This window comes from Microtus oregoni, unplaced genomic scaffold (genome assembly GCF_018167655.1).
Source record: "Microtus oregoni isolate MIOR12 unplaced genomic scaffold, Mior012 000013F_ref0000133, whole genome shotgun sequence".
Classification (NCBI taxonomy): Eukaryota; Metazoa; Chordata; class Mammalia; order Rodentia; family Cricetidae; genus Microtus; species Microtus oregoni.
The window spans coordinates 45,201,404-45,218,526 of record NW_024543072.1 but is presented as its reverse complement, the minus strand read 5'-3'; the positions used below and the strand labels follow the sequence as shown (position 1 = coordinate 45,218,526).

General features: G+C 44.1%; 1 protein-coding gene across 2 annotated transcripts in view; it reads right to left on the bottom strand.

The window, feature by feature from the left end:
- Positions 1-9,233: 9,233 nt before the first annotated feature.
- Npl (N-acetylneuraminate pyruvate lyase) overlaps positions 9,234-17,123 on the bottom strand; it is a 40,290-nt gene continuing 32,400 nt past the window's right edge. For both annotated transcript variants that reach the window (XM_041662889.1, XM_041662890.1), the window contains 2 exons: positions 15,435-15,474; positions 9,234-9,934 (listed from right to left, as the gene is read on the bottom strand). In XM_041662889.1, the coding sequence (XP_041518823.1) occupies positions 9,750-9,934; positions 15,435-15,474 (225 nt within the window). In that variant the 3' untranslated portion in view covers positions 9,234-9,749. The remainder of the gene's footprint in view (positions 9,935-15,434; positions 15,475-17,123) is intronic.

Sequence of the window (17,123 nt, the reverse complement as noted above, 5' to 3'; positions counted from 1 at the left end):
AACGAAAAAAAGCTATGGAGAAACCCTGTCTCGAAAATCCAAAAGAAATGTCCTACCGGGGTATAGGTTCTGCCCACATTATGCTTAATAGCTGTGTGATGATGATGTCAGATAATCCTTCAAAAAATCCTCTTGGTTGTCTAACTTAAAAGTGTTCCGTGTTTCACATTATTTCATGTAAGTAAAGTATTGACAGAAAAACTACAATTTAGTTGGTATTTTGTCTACTCAAATGAGTACTCAAAGCCTAGGAGCTGCTGTTTGCGTAACCTTGGTTTCAAGTTTTCTTCTTGGTTTCATTGAAGAAGACCTGGGTTTGAACAAGCATATGGTAGGGGGTGATTTAATGAGTTGATGTATTGTTTGCTCTTCTCTATGTGAAGGGCTGCAGGTTCCATTCACCCTTCCCACACAAGAAAAGACTGTACAGAGGCAGGTGAATCCCTGTGAGTTCGAGGCTAGCCTGGTCTAAAAGAGCTAGTTCCAGGACAGCTAGGGCTGTTACACAGGAAAACCCTGACTCGAAAAACCAAACCAAAACAAAAAGAGCCAGGCAGTGGTGGTGCACGCCTTTCATCCCAGCAGTCGGGAGGCAGAGGCAGGCGAATCTGTGTGAGTTTGAGGCCAGCCTGGTCTAGAAGAGCTAGTTCCAGGCCAGGCTCTAAAGCTACAGCAAAACCTTGTCTCGGAAAACCAAAAAAAGAAAAAAGAAAAAAAAATAAAGAAAAGAAAAGAAGACTGTATGAGGCGGGTAGAGATGTGGGTTTGAGTTGCAGTCGTTCTAGAAAGTTCCCTGAGAGTGGGGATTCCCTATGCTTTTGGATAATAATAAAGGGGAAAAATTATCTGTCAAATTGTGAGCTTTTCTAAGAAAGTGCATGCATTCCTCCCCACTCCTAATTTTGTGATCTGCCCACGGCACTTTCCTATGCTTTAAGTAAAGGCACAAGAAGTCCTAGGTATGACCAGTCTCCAGGCTGCTCTGTACCGACAGCTTTCCCAGGGAGCTGAGTTCAGATTTTATCTTTAAACAGAGGCTGCAACACAAAACATTTGGGTGTCTAAGAAGAAAAACTCATGCCGGGCGGTGGTGGCGCACGCCTTTAATCCCAGCACTCGGGAGGCCGAGGCAGGCGGATCTCTGTGAGTTCGAGGCCAGCCTGGTCTACAAGAGCTAGTTCCAGGACAGGAACCAAAAGCTACGGAGAAACCCTGTCTCGAAAAATCAAAAAAAAAAAAAAAAAAAAAAAAAGAAGAAGAAAAATCCTGCCCTGATTTTATTTTGTTTCGTTTTGTTTCGAGACAGGGTTTCTCTGTAGTTTTGGAGCCTGTCCTGGAATTCGCTCTGTAGACCAGTGGCTGTTCTCAGACTCATAGAGATCTGCCTGCCTCTTCCTCCTGAGTGCTGGAAGTAAAGGTATGCACCACCACTGCCCAGGCGACTCTGGTAATTTTTTGTTTTGTTTTGTTTTTTTGTTTTGTTATGTTTTTCAAGAGAGGGTTTCTTTGTAGCTTTGGAGCCTGTTCTGGAAACTAGTTCTTTTTTTTTTTTTTTTTTTTTTTTTGGCTTTTCGAGACAAGGTTTCTCTGTAGCTTTGGTGCCTGTCCCGGAACTAGCTCTTGTAGACCAGGCTGGCCTCGAACTCACAGAGATCCGCCTGCCTCTGCCTCCCGAGTGCTGGGATTAAAGGCGTGCGCCACCACCACCCGGTTTGTGTCACAAGTTTTTAATCCCAGCACTCGGGAAGGTGGATCTCTATTGTAGCACACAGCCAAGACAAACTCAATAGAGGCCTGAGTCTTAGTAGTTTACCCAGGTTCCAAGAAAAACAAACTGATATTACCCAGGCACCATCCAGGAACAGACCATCCAAAGAAAATTCCTAACGTTCCAACCATAGGATCACCTGCCAACAGACACCCCACCTTTGCTACTACAAAAACCCAACCCCATCAGAGCTCCGGGGCTCTCGGATCAGCCTGCCTTTGCCGAGCACTGGAATTGAAGGCATGTGCCACCACCGCCCTGCGCAATATTTATTTTCATGGGAAAATTAATTTGTATGGTATTGTGGCACATACCTTTGTAAACTGCTTCGGCGGGTTACTCAGTCTAGGGGTTGTAACCCGCCCGGCAGTTCAGTAATTCCAGGGTCCTGGGGAGGTGCTATCTGGAAGATATGGGGGGGAAAGAGAGGAAGAAGGCCATGCTAGCTTTGTCAGAGCCTCCGTTTATTAGAGTCAGGGTTACAGCTTACATAGGATGAGGAGTTTGGCTTGGGATGGGGGCAGGGGCATGGAATCTTGCCACGTGGTCCACGTCATGAAGGCCAGGAGGTTGCGTTTGGTCAGGTCACGTAGGTTCACAGGTTGACACACCTAGTTCTCTAGATAGTTTGGAATGTGGGGCGGTTCCGCTAACAGCTCTCTATTAACAGATAATTGGGTGTGGGGTAGGCTCTGTCAATAGAACAATTGTTAGGGTGTGGAACTCTTTGCAGACCCCTCAGGGCGGTGGTTCCTGTAAAGATTTTTAGGGGGAGTTGGCTCCTGACATAAATGATTTTTAGGGGGAGATAGCTCCTGACATACCTTCAATTCCAGCATTCAGGAGGCAGGGGCTAGAGGATCACAGCAAGATTGAGGCCAGACAGAGCAGGAAGGACTGAAGGGAGAGAGGAAAGGGGAGGATCCCCATGAACACCGGGGTGGGAAGAGAGCACACACACACACACACACACACACACACACACACACACTGTCACCTTGTGTTATTTGGTTTTCCTTAGGTCTCAGGTCCAAATGTCCAGAAATGACCTCAAGCTGGACTAAATAAAGGTTTCTGGCACTTACTACATAAAAGCCAGCATTCCAGCCGGGCGATGGTGGTGCACGCCTTTAATCCCAGCACTTGGGAGGCAGAGGCAGGTGGATCACTATGAGTTCGAGACCAGCCTGGTCTACAGAGCTAGTTCCAGGACAGGCTCCAAAGCCACAGAGAAACCCTGTCTAGGAAAAAAAAAAAGCCAGCATTCCTCAGGAACACATGAGGCCTGTTCCCTCTGCCTAAAGGAGTCACTTCCCTGAAGGGCAAAAGGGACACAGGGCTCCAGTGAAGTGTACCAGTACCAGTGATTGCACATCAAAGCCCAGGCTGACCTCCAGGCTCCCTCTATCCTCACCCTGCAGTACCCCTCCCCAGGCTCCCCCCTCCCAGCTACACTCACCATTCTCACTTCCTCTCTCTGGCTGTCTTCTTGCTCTGAGTGTGCTCTGTTCATCTCTTGCTATCTCTCAGTATGTCCACTGCAGCTTCACTGCTCTCTTCCACTCTCCCACTCCCTGCCCCCTCCCCCCCCACTCTGGATGTTTTTCTTTCTCTCTCTTTGTTTTTTTTTTTTTTTTTTGAGACAGGGTCTCTCTGTGTTGCTTTGGAGCCTGTCCTGGAACTCGCTTTGTAGAACAGGCTGGCCTTGAACTCACAGAAATCCTCCTGCCTCTGCCTTCCCAGGGATTAAAGGCTTGCACTGCCACCACCCGGCCTGTTTCTCCCTCTTTTTTTCCTTTTTTTATTTCATTGATATTTATTGATTTATTGATTCTATTGAGTTTTCAAATGTTCTGTTAATTCACTAGTGTGGGATTTCCCCAGCTTCTTTATGTAGGCATTTAGTGCTGTGAACTTGCCTCTTAACGCTGCTTTCATTGTGTCCCATAAATTTGGGTATGTTGTGTGATCATTTTCTTTTTTTCTTTTTTTTTTATTTTTATAGTTTATTGTCCAAGCTACTTGTATTAATAGTGTTCTGGTAATTTTTTTTTTTTTTTTTGGTTTTTCAAGACAGAGTTTCTCTGTGGCTTTTGGAGCCTGTCCTGGAACTAGCTCTTGTAGACCAGGCTGGCCTCAAACTCACAGAGATCCGCCTCCCTCTTCCTCCTGCTGGGATTAAAGGTGTGAGCCACCACCACCCGGCTGTGTGGTCATTTTCATTGAATTTTAGGAACTCTTTAATTCCCCCCTTTATTTCTTCCTTGACCCATTGATGATTCAGGTGAGTATTGTTTAATTTCTATGTGTTTGTGGGTTTTCTGGAATTAGTATTGCTGTTGACTTCTAGTTTTAAAGCATGGTGATCTGATAAGGCACATTGGGTTATTCCATTTTTTTTTTGTATTTGTTGAGGTTTGTTTTGTTACTGAATATTTGGTCAGTTTTTGAGAAGGTTCCATGAGATGCTGAGAAAAATGTATATTCTTTTCTGTTTGGATGGAATATTCTATAGATGTCTGTTAAGTCCATTTGATTCATAATATCTGCTAGTTCTCTTATTTCTCTGTTCATTTTTGTCTGACTTACCTGTCTAGTGGTAAGAGGGGAGTGTTGAAGTCTCCCACTATTAGTGTGTGTGGGGGCTTAATATATGATTTAAGCTTTAGAAGTATTTCTTTGACATATGAGGGTACCTTTGTATTAGGGCATAGATGTTCAGTATTGAAATTTCCTCTTGATGGATTTTCCCTGTGACTAATATGAAATGTCCTTCTTTGTCTCTTTTGACTGATTTTAGCTTGAAATCTATTTTGTTTTTTTTTAAATTATTTATTTATTATGTATACAATATTCTTCCTGCAAGCCAGAAGAGGGCACCAGACCTCATTACAGATGGTTGTGAGCCACCATGTGGTTGCTGGGAATTGAACTCAGGACCTTCGGAAGAGCAGGCAATGCTCTTAACCACTGAGCCATCTCTCCAGCCCCCTGAAGTCTATTTTGTTAGATATTAGGATGCTACACCTGCTTGTTTCTTAGGTACTTTTGATTGGTATATTTTCCCCAACCCTTTACTCTGAGACGGATGTCTATCTTTGAGGTTGAGATGCATTTTTTGTATGCAGAAGGATGGATTCTGTTTTCGTATCCAATCTGTTAGCCTGTTCCTTTTTATAGGTGAGTTGATTCCCTTTACATTAGGGGATATTAATGACTAGTGGTTGCTATCTCCTCTTAATTTAGTTTTCATTGTTGGTGATGTTAATTTGCGCTATTTTTTTCTTCTTTGGGATTTGCTGTAATGAGATCATCAATTGTCTGTGTTTTTTTTGGTGTAGCCATCTTCCTTGGGTTGGAGTTTTCCTTCTATTATTTTGTGTAGGGCTGGGTTTGTGGCTAGGTATTGGTGAAATCTAGATTTGTCATGGAATATCTTGTTTTGTCCTTCTATGGTGATCAATAGTTTTTCTGGGTATAGTAGTCTGGGCTGGCATCTGTGGTCTCTTAATGTCTGCATAATGCTTGAGAATGACCTTCTGGCTTTCATTGTCTCCAATGAGAAGTCAGATGTAATTCTGATAGGTCTACCTTTATATGTTACTTGGCCTTTTTCCTTTGCAGCTCTTAATATTCTTTCTTTACTCTGTATGTTTAGTGTTTTGATTATTATGTGGTGAAAGGACTTTTTTTTGTGTGTCTAGTCTGTTTGGTGTTCTGTAAGCTTCTTGTATCTTCATAGGCATATCTTTCTTTAGGTAGGGAAAGTTTCCTTCTATGATTTTATTAAATAAATTTTCTGTGCCTTTGAGTTGAACTTCTCCTTCTTCTATACCTATTATTCTAAGATTTGGCCTTTTCACGGTGTCCCATATTTCATGGATATTTTGGGTTAAGCTTTTGTTAGATTTAATGTTTTCTTTGATTGATGAGTCTATTTCCTCTATTGTATCTTCAGTGCTTGAGATTCTCTCTTCCATCTCTTGTGTTCTGCTGTTCATGCTTATGTTTGTGGTTCCTGTTCTTTTTCTCATTTCTGTTTCTATAATTCCTTTCGCTTGTGTTTTCTTTATTTTTTCCATCTCAGTTTTCAAGTCCTGAATAGTTTCTTTTATATGTCTGAGTTCTTTTTCTTGGTTTTCTTTAAGTGATTTGCTGATATCTTCCAATTTTTTGTTTTTTCCTCCATTTCTTTAAGGTAATTTCTCATTTCATCTTTAAGAATTTCAGCTGGGCGGTGGTGGCGCACGCCTTTAATCCCTTTATTCGGGAGGCAGAGGCAGGCGGATCTCTGTGAGTTCGAGACCAGCCTGGTCTACAAGAGCTAGTTCCAGGGCTGGAGAGATGGCTCAGTGGTTAAGAGCATTGCCTGCTCTTCCAAAGGTCCTGAGTTCAATTACCAGCAACCACATGGTGGCTCACAACCATCTGTAATGAGGTCTGGTGCCCTCCTTTGGCCTGCAGACATACATGCAGACAGAATATTGTATACATAATAAATAAATAAATAAATATTTTAAAAAAAAAAGAGCTAGTTCCAGGACAGGCTCCAAAACCACAGAGAAACCCTGTCTCGAAAAAAAAAAAAAAAAAGAATTTCAAACATTCTCTTGAGGTTATTTTCTAGATCATTTTCTTCTGGTTCATCCATATTTGGTTGTTCAGGTCTTGCTTTTGTAGGGTCTTTAGGTTTTACCGATATTGTGTTGCTCTTTGTGGTGTAGCATGTGATCTTACCTTTTCTACTCATCTTTTCCTCTAATAGGTGTGGGTGGGGCTGTCTGAGATTCTGTTGAATAATCTTCTAGGTGCTAGTGAATCCAAAGCTCAGATGGTTGTTCCTCGTGGTACAGTCAGTGTCACAGTTCTAGTTACCCCATTGGTTATTCCTGTTCCTGGAGATAGCTCAGTGCTCCTGTGCTTTGGTCAGCTCCCTTGGAGTTTGCTGTATCAGGCCTACTTTGGCCTAGGCTGATGGCTTTGATCTCTCTGTTTCTGTAAATCTTGGTCTGGATCTTCTCCTGCAGAAGTCCCTGGCTTGGAGTTGGACCTGTTCTGGTGGAGATCAGCTGACTCTGGATCTGGTTGCTGGCTTAGTCCTGATCCGCCAGTGTTCTGAGACTGGGTTGGCTCCCAGGACTGGATTTGTTCCTGGCTTCTGCTCCCGGTGGAGCTTGTTTCTTCAGGCTCTGTCTGTCTTAGGAGTCGGGATTTCTTTTAAGTGCCTTTTTTTAAAAAAAAAAAAAAAAACGCATCTCTTAATCCTTCCTACTGGGGACCAAGTATTCAAACCTAGGAGCCTCTTGGGGGCTAGTCTCATTCAAGCTGCCACACTTGACTTTTAAAAAATTAAAGATTACACTTATATATGTGTGTTTCTAGCTTTGAACTGAGGTCATCAAACTTAGTAGCAAGTATGTTTATCTTCAAGTTATCCTATTATCTTAGGTCTGGTTGCTTTCTTTTTTTCTTTTCTTTTTTAATATTTATTTATTTATTAAGTATACAGTATTCTGTCTGCTTGTATGCCTACAGGCCAGAAGAGGGCACCAGACCTCATTACAGATGGTTGTGAGCCACCATGTGGTTGCTGGGAATTGAACTCAGGACCTTTGGAAGAGCAGGCACTGCTCTTAACCTCTGAGCCATCTCTCCAGCCCCTGGTTGCTTTCTTTAAATTAAAAAATGTTATCTCAAGGTCCAAATCAGGAGTAGAAGGAGAGGGAGCACGAGCAAGGAACTCAGGACCGCGAGGGGTACACCCACACACTGAGACAATGGGGATGTTCTATCGGGAGTTCACCAAGGCCAGCTGGCCTGGGTCTGAAAAAGCCTGGGATAAAACCGGACTTGCTGAACATAGCAGATAATGAGGACTACTGAGAACTCAAGAACAATGGCAATGGGTTTTTGATCCTACTGCACATACTGGCTTTGGAGGAGCCTAGGCAGTTTGGATGCTCACCTTACTAAACCTGGATGGAGGTGGGCGGTCCTTGGACTTCCCACAGGTCAGGGAACCCTGATTGCTCTTCGGGCTGATGAGGGAGAGGGACTTGATCGGGGGAGGGGGAGGGAAATGGGAGGCGGTGGCGGGGAGGAGGCAGAAATCCTTAATAAATAAATAAATTTTAAAAAAAATAAAAAATAAATAAAAAATAAAAAATGTTTCATACATCTGAATGATTCGCCTGTATGTATGTCTGCGTATCACATGTGTGCCTGGTACCTGTGGAGGCCAGAGAGGACATCAGATCCTCTGGAACTGGAGTTAACAATAGTTGTGAGCAGTCATGTAGGTGCTGGGAATGGAATCTGGGTCCTCTGGAACAGCAAGCGCTCTTAACTACTGAGCCATCTCTCCAGTCCCAGCTTTAAATTAAAAACAAAGCTATTTGATTACTGAGGAAAAGAATTCAGACAGTGGTGGTGGCAGGGGTGGCGCACCCCTTTAATCCCAGCAGTCAGGAGGCAGAGGCAGGGGGATCTCTGAGTTAGAAATCAGCCTGGTCTACAAAGAGTCCAAGACATCCAGCCCGGGAAACCCTGTTTGGTGGGGCGGGAGCATTACCAGATTGGAGAGATGGTTCAGCAGTTAAGAGTCCTTGCTGTTCTTCCAGAGGACCTGAGTTAGGTTTGGTGATCCAGTCCCATCTTTGGCCCTGGGGACAGTACATGCATAACTGAAGAGGGCACTAGATCCCCTGGAATTATAGTTACAGATTGGGTATGAGGCTATGTGGGTGCTGGGAATTTGAACCTGGGTCCTCTAGAAGAGAAGTCAATGCTCTTAACCACTGAGCAATCTCTCCAGTCCCAGTTAAATTATTTGAAAACATCTGGTCTGTTCAAGGCCAGCCTGGTCCACACGGTGAGACCCTGTCTCAAAAGAAACAAAACAAAAAAATTCAATGAGATAGAATACTCAAATTACAAAACTTTAAAGTAAGATTAAGACAATGAGTGCTCCCAAAAGGCAGATGAAATTTATTAATCAATCATATAATTAACACAGTATTTGATATAATAGTAGCTATATTAATTGACATAATTAATAATTGTAATTATTATTAGTTTTCACTTGGTCCCATTTCATCTATATAACCAGATATTTCTCTACAATTATTTTGTGAAATTAATAACTTATGGTTTATGACATCTTTATTGTAGCGCCTGTACTATGGGATGGTAGGTGAACTGGGAACTAAGCTGGAGACTTAAAAACACATGCACACAGACAGTGACACGGGGGACCCGAGTCATCTCTGATACAAAAATGCCAAGAATGGCTGGGCGGTGGTGGCGCACGCCTTTAATCCCTTCATTCGGGAGGCAGAGGCAGGCGGATCTCTGGGAGTTCGAGCCCAGCCTGGTCTACAAGAGCTAGTTCCAGGACAGGCTCCAAAGCTACAGAGAAACCCTGTCTCAAAAAACCAAAAAAAAAAAAAAAAAAAAAAAACCCAAAACAAAAAAAAATGCCAAGAATGCCCACTTTATTGTGCTCAGGGGCAGCTTATATTGGGCTCTGACCATGCCCCCAGCTCTTGGTATCTTTCAACTGCAGCACCACCAGCCTGCCAACAGGGTCTCGTGCTCAAAGCAGAGGAAAACAAGTTGTTTACAAGAAATTCAGCAGCCAACATTTTATAACGCACACATTTTTAGGTTCATAATTGATATTTAGACTGGGTGATTGTACTGGTACATTCCTTTAATCCCAGAATTTGGGTGGCAGAGGCAAGCAGGTCTCTGAGTTCAAGGTCAGCCTGGTTGACAGAGTAGTGTTCCAGGCCAGCTAGGGCTCTGCAGAGAATCCCTGTCTTGATAAACAAAACAACCACATTTGTTATTTAAATATTTATTAGTGTGGGATTCCATTTGCTAAAAGCTTAGCTCAAAATCATCTAAAAAGTCCCTGAGAAGAGAACGTACTATTGAAGATGGGTGAAGTCTCAGTAAGCATACCCAGACTCAACAGGCACTAGCTGCAGGCTCCCACGTTCCCCTCCCTTACACCAGGGAAAGGAAGGAAGTCCAGGCTCTTCAGCTTGGCCTCAGCCTTAGCAGTAAACTCCTGGGTGGCTTTCTGCAGAGGAAGCCGGGGTGGGCCCATTGGAATCCCAGAGACCAGCGTCATGATGGCTTTGGTCTGTGACACTCCAAAACCTAGATGGGGGAAAATAAAGAGTGAAACATATCTGGTACCGCCCACTTTCCCACAAACATCCCCCCCCCCCCCGCCAAAAAAATGGCTATATGCCAAAGTAAGTACTACAATAAGAGAATAGTAAACATAAAAGAACTTTTGTCAGTTTGACTGAGCTGGGCATGGTAGCACACACCTTAATTCCAGTATTGGGGAGATGGAGGCTAGAGAATCAAGAGTTCAAGGTCAGTCTGGGCTGCCTGAGACCCTGAAGCCTCTGTGGGTACTGCACTCAGATGCAAATATCCACACTCAATCTCCCCTCCCCCCCCCAATATACAACTAAAAAATGAAATGCAACCTTTTTGACAAAGAAATCATTCTTTTTGGGCCCATGAGATGGCTCAGTCGGTCAAGGCACTTGCAGCCAAACCTGAGGGCTGAAGTTCAACCCCTGGAATGTCTGCAAGTTTCCTTCTGACTTCCACACTCATGCTGTGATGTGAGCATGCTCGTATACAAAGGAATGAATGGATATTAAAATAAATTCTGCTTGCTTGTACTAACAAATTAACAAACTATGAAACAAAGAGAGGCTGGGAGTGTAGCTCTATGGTAGAATGTTTGCTTAGTATAAGAGTCCTTGGGTTCAAATTCCTGAATTTGAACAGTAAGTAAACAAACAAACTAAATAAAACAATACAAAGAGTCAAGGTTGGAGCCTGCAGTATAGGCTCAGCCTGTAAAGGCAGATGCGGCCAAGCCATCCAGGTTCAATCCCCAGGACCCACATGGTGGAGGAGAGGACTGATTCCCTCAAGTTGGCCTCTGACCTCCACATATGGGGCTATGTAAGTTCACACATATATTTGAAATAAATAAATCAAATGAAAAACAAACAACCCCAAACAAATACAAAACCTACAGAGTCAAAATCAACCTTGAGCAAGAAGGAGGCAAGCTTGGTGGAACAAACACATTGATAATCCCAGCATTTAGGAGGTGGAGCTGAGGGCCAAGAGTTCAAGGTGGGTGCATAGGTTGGCTCAGTGGTTAAGAGCATTGGCTGCTCTTTCAGAAGACCTGGGTTCAATTTCCAGTTCCCACATGGCAGCTCACAACTCTTCATAACCCCAGAGGACCCAACACCCACTTCTGGCCTCCTGGGGTACCAGACACATGAGATACACAGACATATATGTAGCAGAACGCTCTTACACATAAAATAGACATAAGAATAAATTTAAAATAAATAATAAAGCTGACTTAAAAAAAAAAAGGGTTTAAGGTAGATGATTCCTGAAGCTCATGGGCCAGCAAGTGAGCTAAATCAATAGCATTCAGACTTGGTGACCGTGTCTCAACAAATAAAAGTGGAGAACTGTCAGTCCTAATGGGACGTCTTCATCATACCGCTCTACTCAGGGCTCAGGGAACTATGGGGAACAGGAGGAGGAACAATCCCAAGAGGCAGAAGGGATGGTGGTGCCGAGGAAGCAGGGTTCTCCAGACACAGCGGGTCTGATGCACATTTGAACTCAGAGGCTTGTGGCAGCCTGCAGAGGCCTGACGGGGGAACTGTCAGCCAATGATCTTTAAGGGGTTGGACCAGGCGAGGGCATGACCTTATGGGTACCCAGAGAAAACTGCGGCCAGCCCAGGGTTTTCTCTCTCTGGTTCCCATACTACACAGCTGAGGTTGGACTTCTCTCGCACTCCTGTTTCCTGAGTTTGCCCCTTATAACAAAGAACAGCCAGTGCTCTTAACTGCTGAGTCATCTCTCCAGCCTTGAAGGTTGGCTTTCTAAAGAAAGAGAAATCAATCAGGCAGTAGTGGTGCTCACCCTTGATCGCAGGATTAGGAGGCAGAGGCAAACGGATCTCTGAGTTCCAGGACACCCTGGTCTATTGAGTGAGTTCTAGGACAGCCAGGGATACATAGAGAAATGCTGTCTCAGAAAAAAAGAAAGAAGAAAGAAAAAAAGAAAGAAAAGAAGGACAAGAAAAGAGAAAAGTGGAGGAAGATACCTGACATTGGCAATACCCACTCTCACACGTACATATCTATAGACACAGACAACGGGACATCCTGATAGCCCCGGCCTTGGCCACAAGTGAAGGCTCAACCCAAGTTTGCATCACTCAGTGTTTTAGGCTCCAGACTCAGACACTGGAGCTAGTGGGACTAAAGAGTTCTAGCAGGAGCAAACGGAAATCCACTCACAGAGGCACCTCGCAGCTCTTCAGCTGCTTCCTCAGAGGACCCTGGTCTCTGAAGGAATTTGGAGCTCAATGTTACAAAGCACACAATGAGAAGGAGTAGCAGAAGAGCCAGCAAAGGTGCAGGTGACACAATTAACATCCTGAGAAGACAGCACATTCGGAAGGATTTTATGAGGATAAAGCAAGAGAAGTCACACACCATGGGAAAGATTCGGAGAAAAGGAACAGACACATTTGTTTTTCAAAGGAAAGTAGAAATACTAAATACAGGCTGGAAAAGTAGCTCATTTGGTAGTGTGCTTGTCTGGCATGCATGAAACCATAGGTGTAATCCCCAGTACTGCATAAACTGGTAACGGTGTCTGTACCTATCACCCTAATAGTTAGACGGTACATAACAGTGTCTATACCTATCACCCCAATAGTCAGAAGGTCTGCTGTTGACTATATACATATATGTGGGCAGGAGAGGGGGCTCAGTGGTTAAGAGCATGTACTGCTCTCGCAGAGGACCAGTCCAGTTCTCAGCACCGAGGCTATGGGGCTCACACATCCAGACTGGTAAGTCCAGCTCTGGGGAATTTGACATGATTTTCTGGCCTCCTCAGACATCTACAAGCATGTGCTCAGATATACACAAATACATATAAAATAAAATAAAAAAATAAAGCAAAAAATGTTTAAAAATGTATGTATCATCTTGTTTTTGCTTTGAGTCGGGCGGGGGCGGGGTCTTGCTATTTAGTTTTTACTGGCTTGACATTTGGTATATATATATATATATATGTGTGTGTGTGTGTGTGTATGTTAGCCTTAATCTACAACAATCCTCCTGCCTCAGTTCCTCAAGTGCTGTTGAGAATATAGGAATGTTCTCTTTCTCTCTTCTAGCTTTTTTTTTTTTTTGTTTTTCATGGCAGGGTTTTCTGTGAAACACTCCTGGCTGTCCTGGAACTCACTCTGTAGACCAGGCTGGTCTCAAACTCACAGAGATCCACCTGCCTCTGCCTCCCGAGTGCTGGGATTAAAGATGCCACCGCAGCCCAGCTCTCTTCTAGTTTTTAATCTAACTTTATTTATTTTTTATTTTTTGGTTTGTCGAGACAGGGTTTCTCAGTAGCTATGGAACCAGTCCTGGAACTTGCTCTGTAGACCAGGCTGGCCTCAAACTCACAGAGATCCACCTGCCTCTGCCTCCTGAGTGCTGGGATTAAAGAAAGGCATGTGTCACCACTGCCCGGCACAAGGAATGTTCTTAAGCAGTGATCCATCACTCCGTCCTTTTAACTCCCCCCACCTTTTTCAAAATTTAGATTTTATTCTATGCATATGGATGTTTTGCCTGCATATTTGATTGTGTACCACACGAGTGCCTAGTGCCTGTAGGGGGCACAAGAGTGTGCCAGGTCACCTGGAACTGGAGTTAGCATGGTTGTGAGTCACCTTGTGGGTACTTGGAAATTGCACTTTGAAAGGACAGCCAGTGCTCTTAACTACTGAACCATCTCTCCAGCCCGTAAAATCCTTCCAGAGATCGGGTCTAGCTATATATCCCTGGCTGTCCTGAATCATGTAGACCAGTTGGCCTGGAACTTGTAGAAATCCTCTTGCCACCAATTCTTTGGGGCTGGTATTACACGCATGTGCTACTATACTCAACTATAGGTATTTTATATTTCATTTATTTATTTTGGCAGATTATAGTCCAGGTGGCCTTAATAAGAATGACCTTGATGTTGGTCCTCCTGCCTTCACTACTCGAGTGCTGGAATTACAGACATGTACTACTATGCCTTCTTTACCAGTTAATTTTTTATCTTTTTAAAAAAGTTTTTAATGATTTATTTATTATGCATACAGTATTCTACCTGCATGGATGCCTGCCCGCCAGAAAAGGGCACCAGATCTCATTACAGATGGTTGTGAGCCACCATGCAGTTGCTGGAAATTGAACTCAGGACCTCTGGAAGAACAGCCAGTGCTCTTAACCTCTGAGTCTTGCCAGGCCCCTAATTTTCTATCTTGATGTACTCTAGAAACAAGTAATTATTGTATTGAAATCATAATCTTTGTGGAAAGTACTGGTTAGGGCAAAGGAATAATAATGATATTCAACAAAACTAGAGGTATCCCACTATGACAGCGTCACCGGACAGGTAACCGAAGTGTGAAAGCAAAAAGAAACACTGTCTCAAAGGGATGGAGAAGGCTAGCTGAAACTGTGGGAATGAGACCAAGTAGACAATAGGTGCTGGGCAGAGGAGAGAGTTGCTACAGCAAGGCAGAAAGGCTCTGAAAGGGAGGTGGGAGGTTGGCCAAGAACACACTGAGCACTGGCCTTGACCCACGTCCAGCTGTCCCCAAGGCAGCGCCTGTCCTTGGCTGCAGTGAGTTAAGACACCTCTCAGAGGTTCCTCTGCTCAGACTCTGTTTCTCCCTAACTTCCCTTTGTCATCCAAACCCCCATCCGTTTAAATTTACTTGCTTTAATAAACTCATTTTACATTTCACAAACGCGGGGGAACTGTCGGTCATTCGTCATTTCGTAGGATCTGTACTCAGATTGCCTTCCTCCAAGTCCTTAAGATGACATCAGCCACAGCTCAGCAGCAGAATTTTAATGAGCAGAGGCAAATAATGGGAGGGAGGGCTGATGCTATAAGGAAGAAAGAATAGAAAATGGTGTGTGTGTGAGTGTGTGTGTGTGGTCATGTTGTTCCTGACTGCCAGGGCTGTGACTGAGCACTGTAGGTATGCTGGTTGAACCCTCATAGGGAGTGGTGGAAATCCATATTTTTACACCTGGTCAGCCTCCGGGAATCATAGAGATGGCCTGGTCTAGATGCCTTGACAGATATGTATCAGAGGTTTTTCATGTTCGAGTTTGTGGCTCCTGGTGCCCTGTGTGCCTTTCTGTTCTTTAGAAATTGAGGCATTTCCCCAGGCAGTGGAGCACTGAGGCTTCCAGTTTATCTTTGCTTCTCTAGAAGTCAGTGAAGCATACAGAGTCTCGACAGAACAATTAGTCTTATCTAGTACACCCTGTGTAGCTCATAAACGACGTGGTATCCTGGCAACTACAATTGTATTCTTCCTGGTAACCACCATTATATTCTGTTTCTGATAAGGGTATAAAAAGCCCGATTGCTTGCAATAATCTCATCACAGTCTCAGTCTGGCTGTGACCCCTCTGACCCATGCCTTCTAGATGACGGTCCCTCTTACCAACCCTGGCTTGGTAAGTAAGCGCTATTGCTTTCGGTCAGCAATGAGGCAGAGGACAGCAAGGGTACTCACCGAGTTTGATCACATGGTTGATAAATCTCTGGATACAAAACTAGAAGAGAACAGAGAAGTCCGCGGTCAGTATCGCCATGCCGTGAAAGCCATTTATACAGTTCAGAAGTCAAATGGCGGAACCTCTATGAAGTCCAGCCACCTTAGTGTTCTGTAGGTCTATCAGAATAGGAGAAAGAAGTCAATGAGATCAACACAATCTGCTCAGGCTATGACAGGAGAAACTCATCTTCCCCAAGCTGTCCTCCGAGCTCCACGTGTGTGCATGCGCATACAGGTAAATACATGTAAAAACCAGAAAACTAACTTCCTAGAGTTTTACCTTTAGCGGATGCTTCTTAGGAGTTAGATCCCTGAAACTCACAAACAAGATGGGGACCGAATCTGAAAACTTGTCCTCCAACACAACACAGGTGCACACAGACACACACACTCCTCAAGGCCAGTGCCTCGCTTTGCGGCACCAGTTTGCTTCCTGCCTGGTGGGTGTTTCCCATTCTCAGCACACTTTGGGGTGTACACTGATTACCCTTCCCCGTTTTAGGTTCTCCCCTTCAACCTTTCTCCTATTCTTTGGTGACTCAGGAGGGACTTCCTCAAGAAGACAGGTAGGTACATACATCTATCTTTGCAGCTGTTAGGTCTCCAGCCCTCTGTAGTCTGGAAATGAGCTCAAGATGGACTATAGGATTTCTGGTAGTCAGATAAAAGCCAGCACTTGCAAGAGCGGTTTTCTAATCCCAAAAGGAGTGTTTCCCCAGCAGCTACTCGTCCCTATAATGGGAATGATTTCTCTGCCCCATCCCCCCTTGTTACTTTTTATCCTCTCTCTCATCTCTCTCTCGCCATTCCCACTGCTCTCCCGCTTCCCTAGCCCTTGCCATGTCCAGTCTGCCTTCTTCTCTCCCTGCTCTGGACCCTTCCAGACCCTCTGGTATCTCCTCTCTTACCCATAAGAAAAACCAAACCTTCCCCTAATGAAGCCAGTTGCCATGTTGGTAGTTTTTTACTGTACCCCTGACAAACATCAATACAGGAAAAGCTGAGGCAGGAGACCTGCCATGAGTTCCTGGCTAGCCTGGGCCAGAGTGTGAGACCCTGTCCCTCAGACAAAACAATAATAACAAAAATTAAGAGAAATGACTACACTTCTAGAGGACCCAGGTTCAATTCCCAGCACCTATATGGTGGCTCACAACTGTCTTTAACTATAGTTCCAGGAGATTTGACTTCCTCACACAGACATACATGCAGCCAAAACATCAATACACAAGAAATAAAAGTAAATTAATTAAAAAAATTAAGAATGGCCAGGTGGTGGTGGTGCATGCCTTTAATCCCAGTACTCGGTAGGCAGAAGCAGGTGGATTTCTGTGAGTTTGAGGCCAGCCTGGTCTAGAAAGTGAGTTCTAGGACAGGATCCAAGCTACACAGAGAAACCCTGTCTTGAAAAAACAACAATAACAACAAAATTGAGGATGGCATGTACTCACTTTAACAAAAATCTATGACTATTATTTTACAACAAAACATACTTTGATGATAAAAGAAGATTCTTTGTAGGAAGAAGAGAAGATTCTGTCCCACATGGGCCTTGTGTCCCGTTAGATATGAGGATAGGGAGGATGGGCAGGTTCCTTTTTTAGTTTTGTTGTTTGAGACAGGGTTTCTCTGTGGAACTGCTCTGCG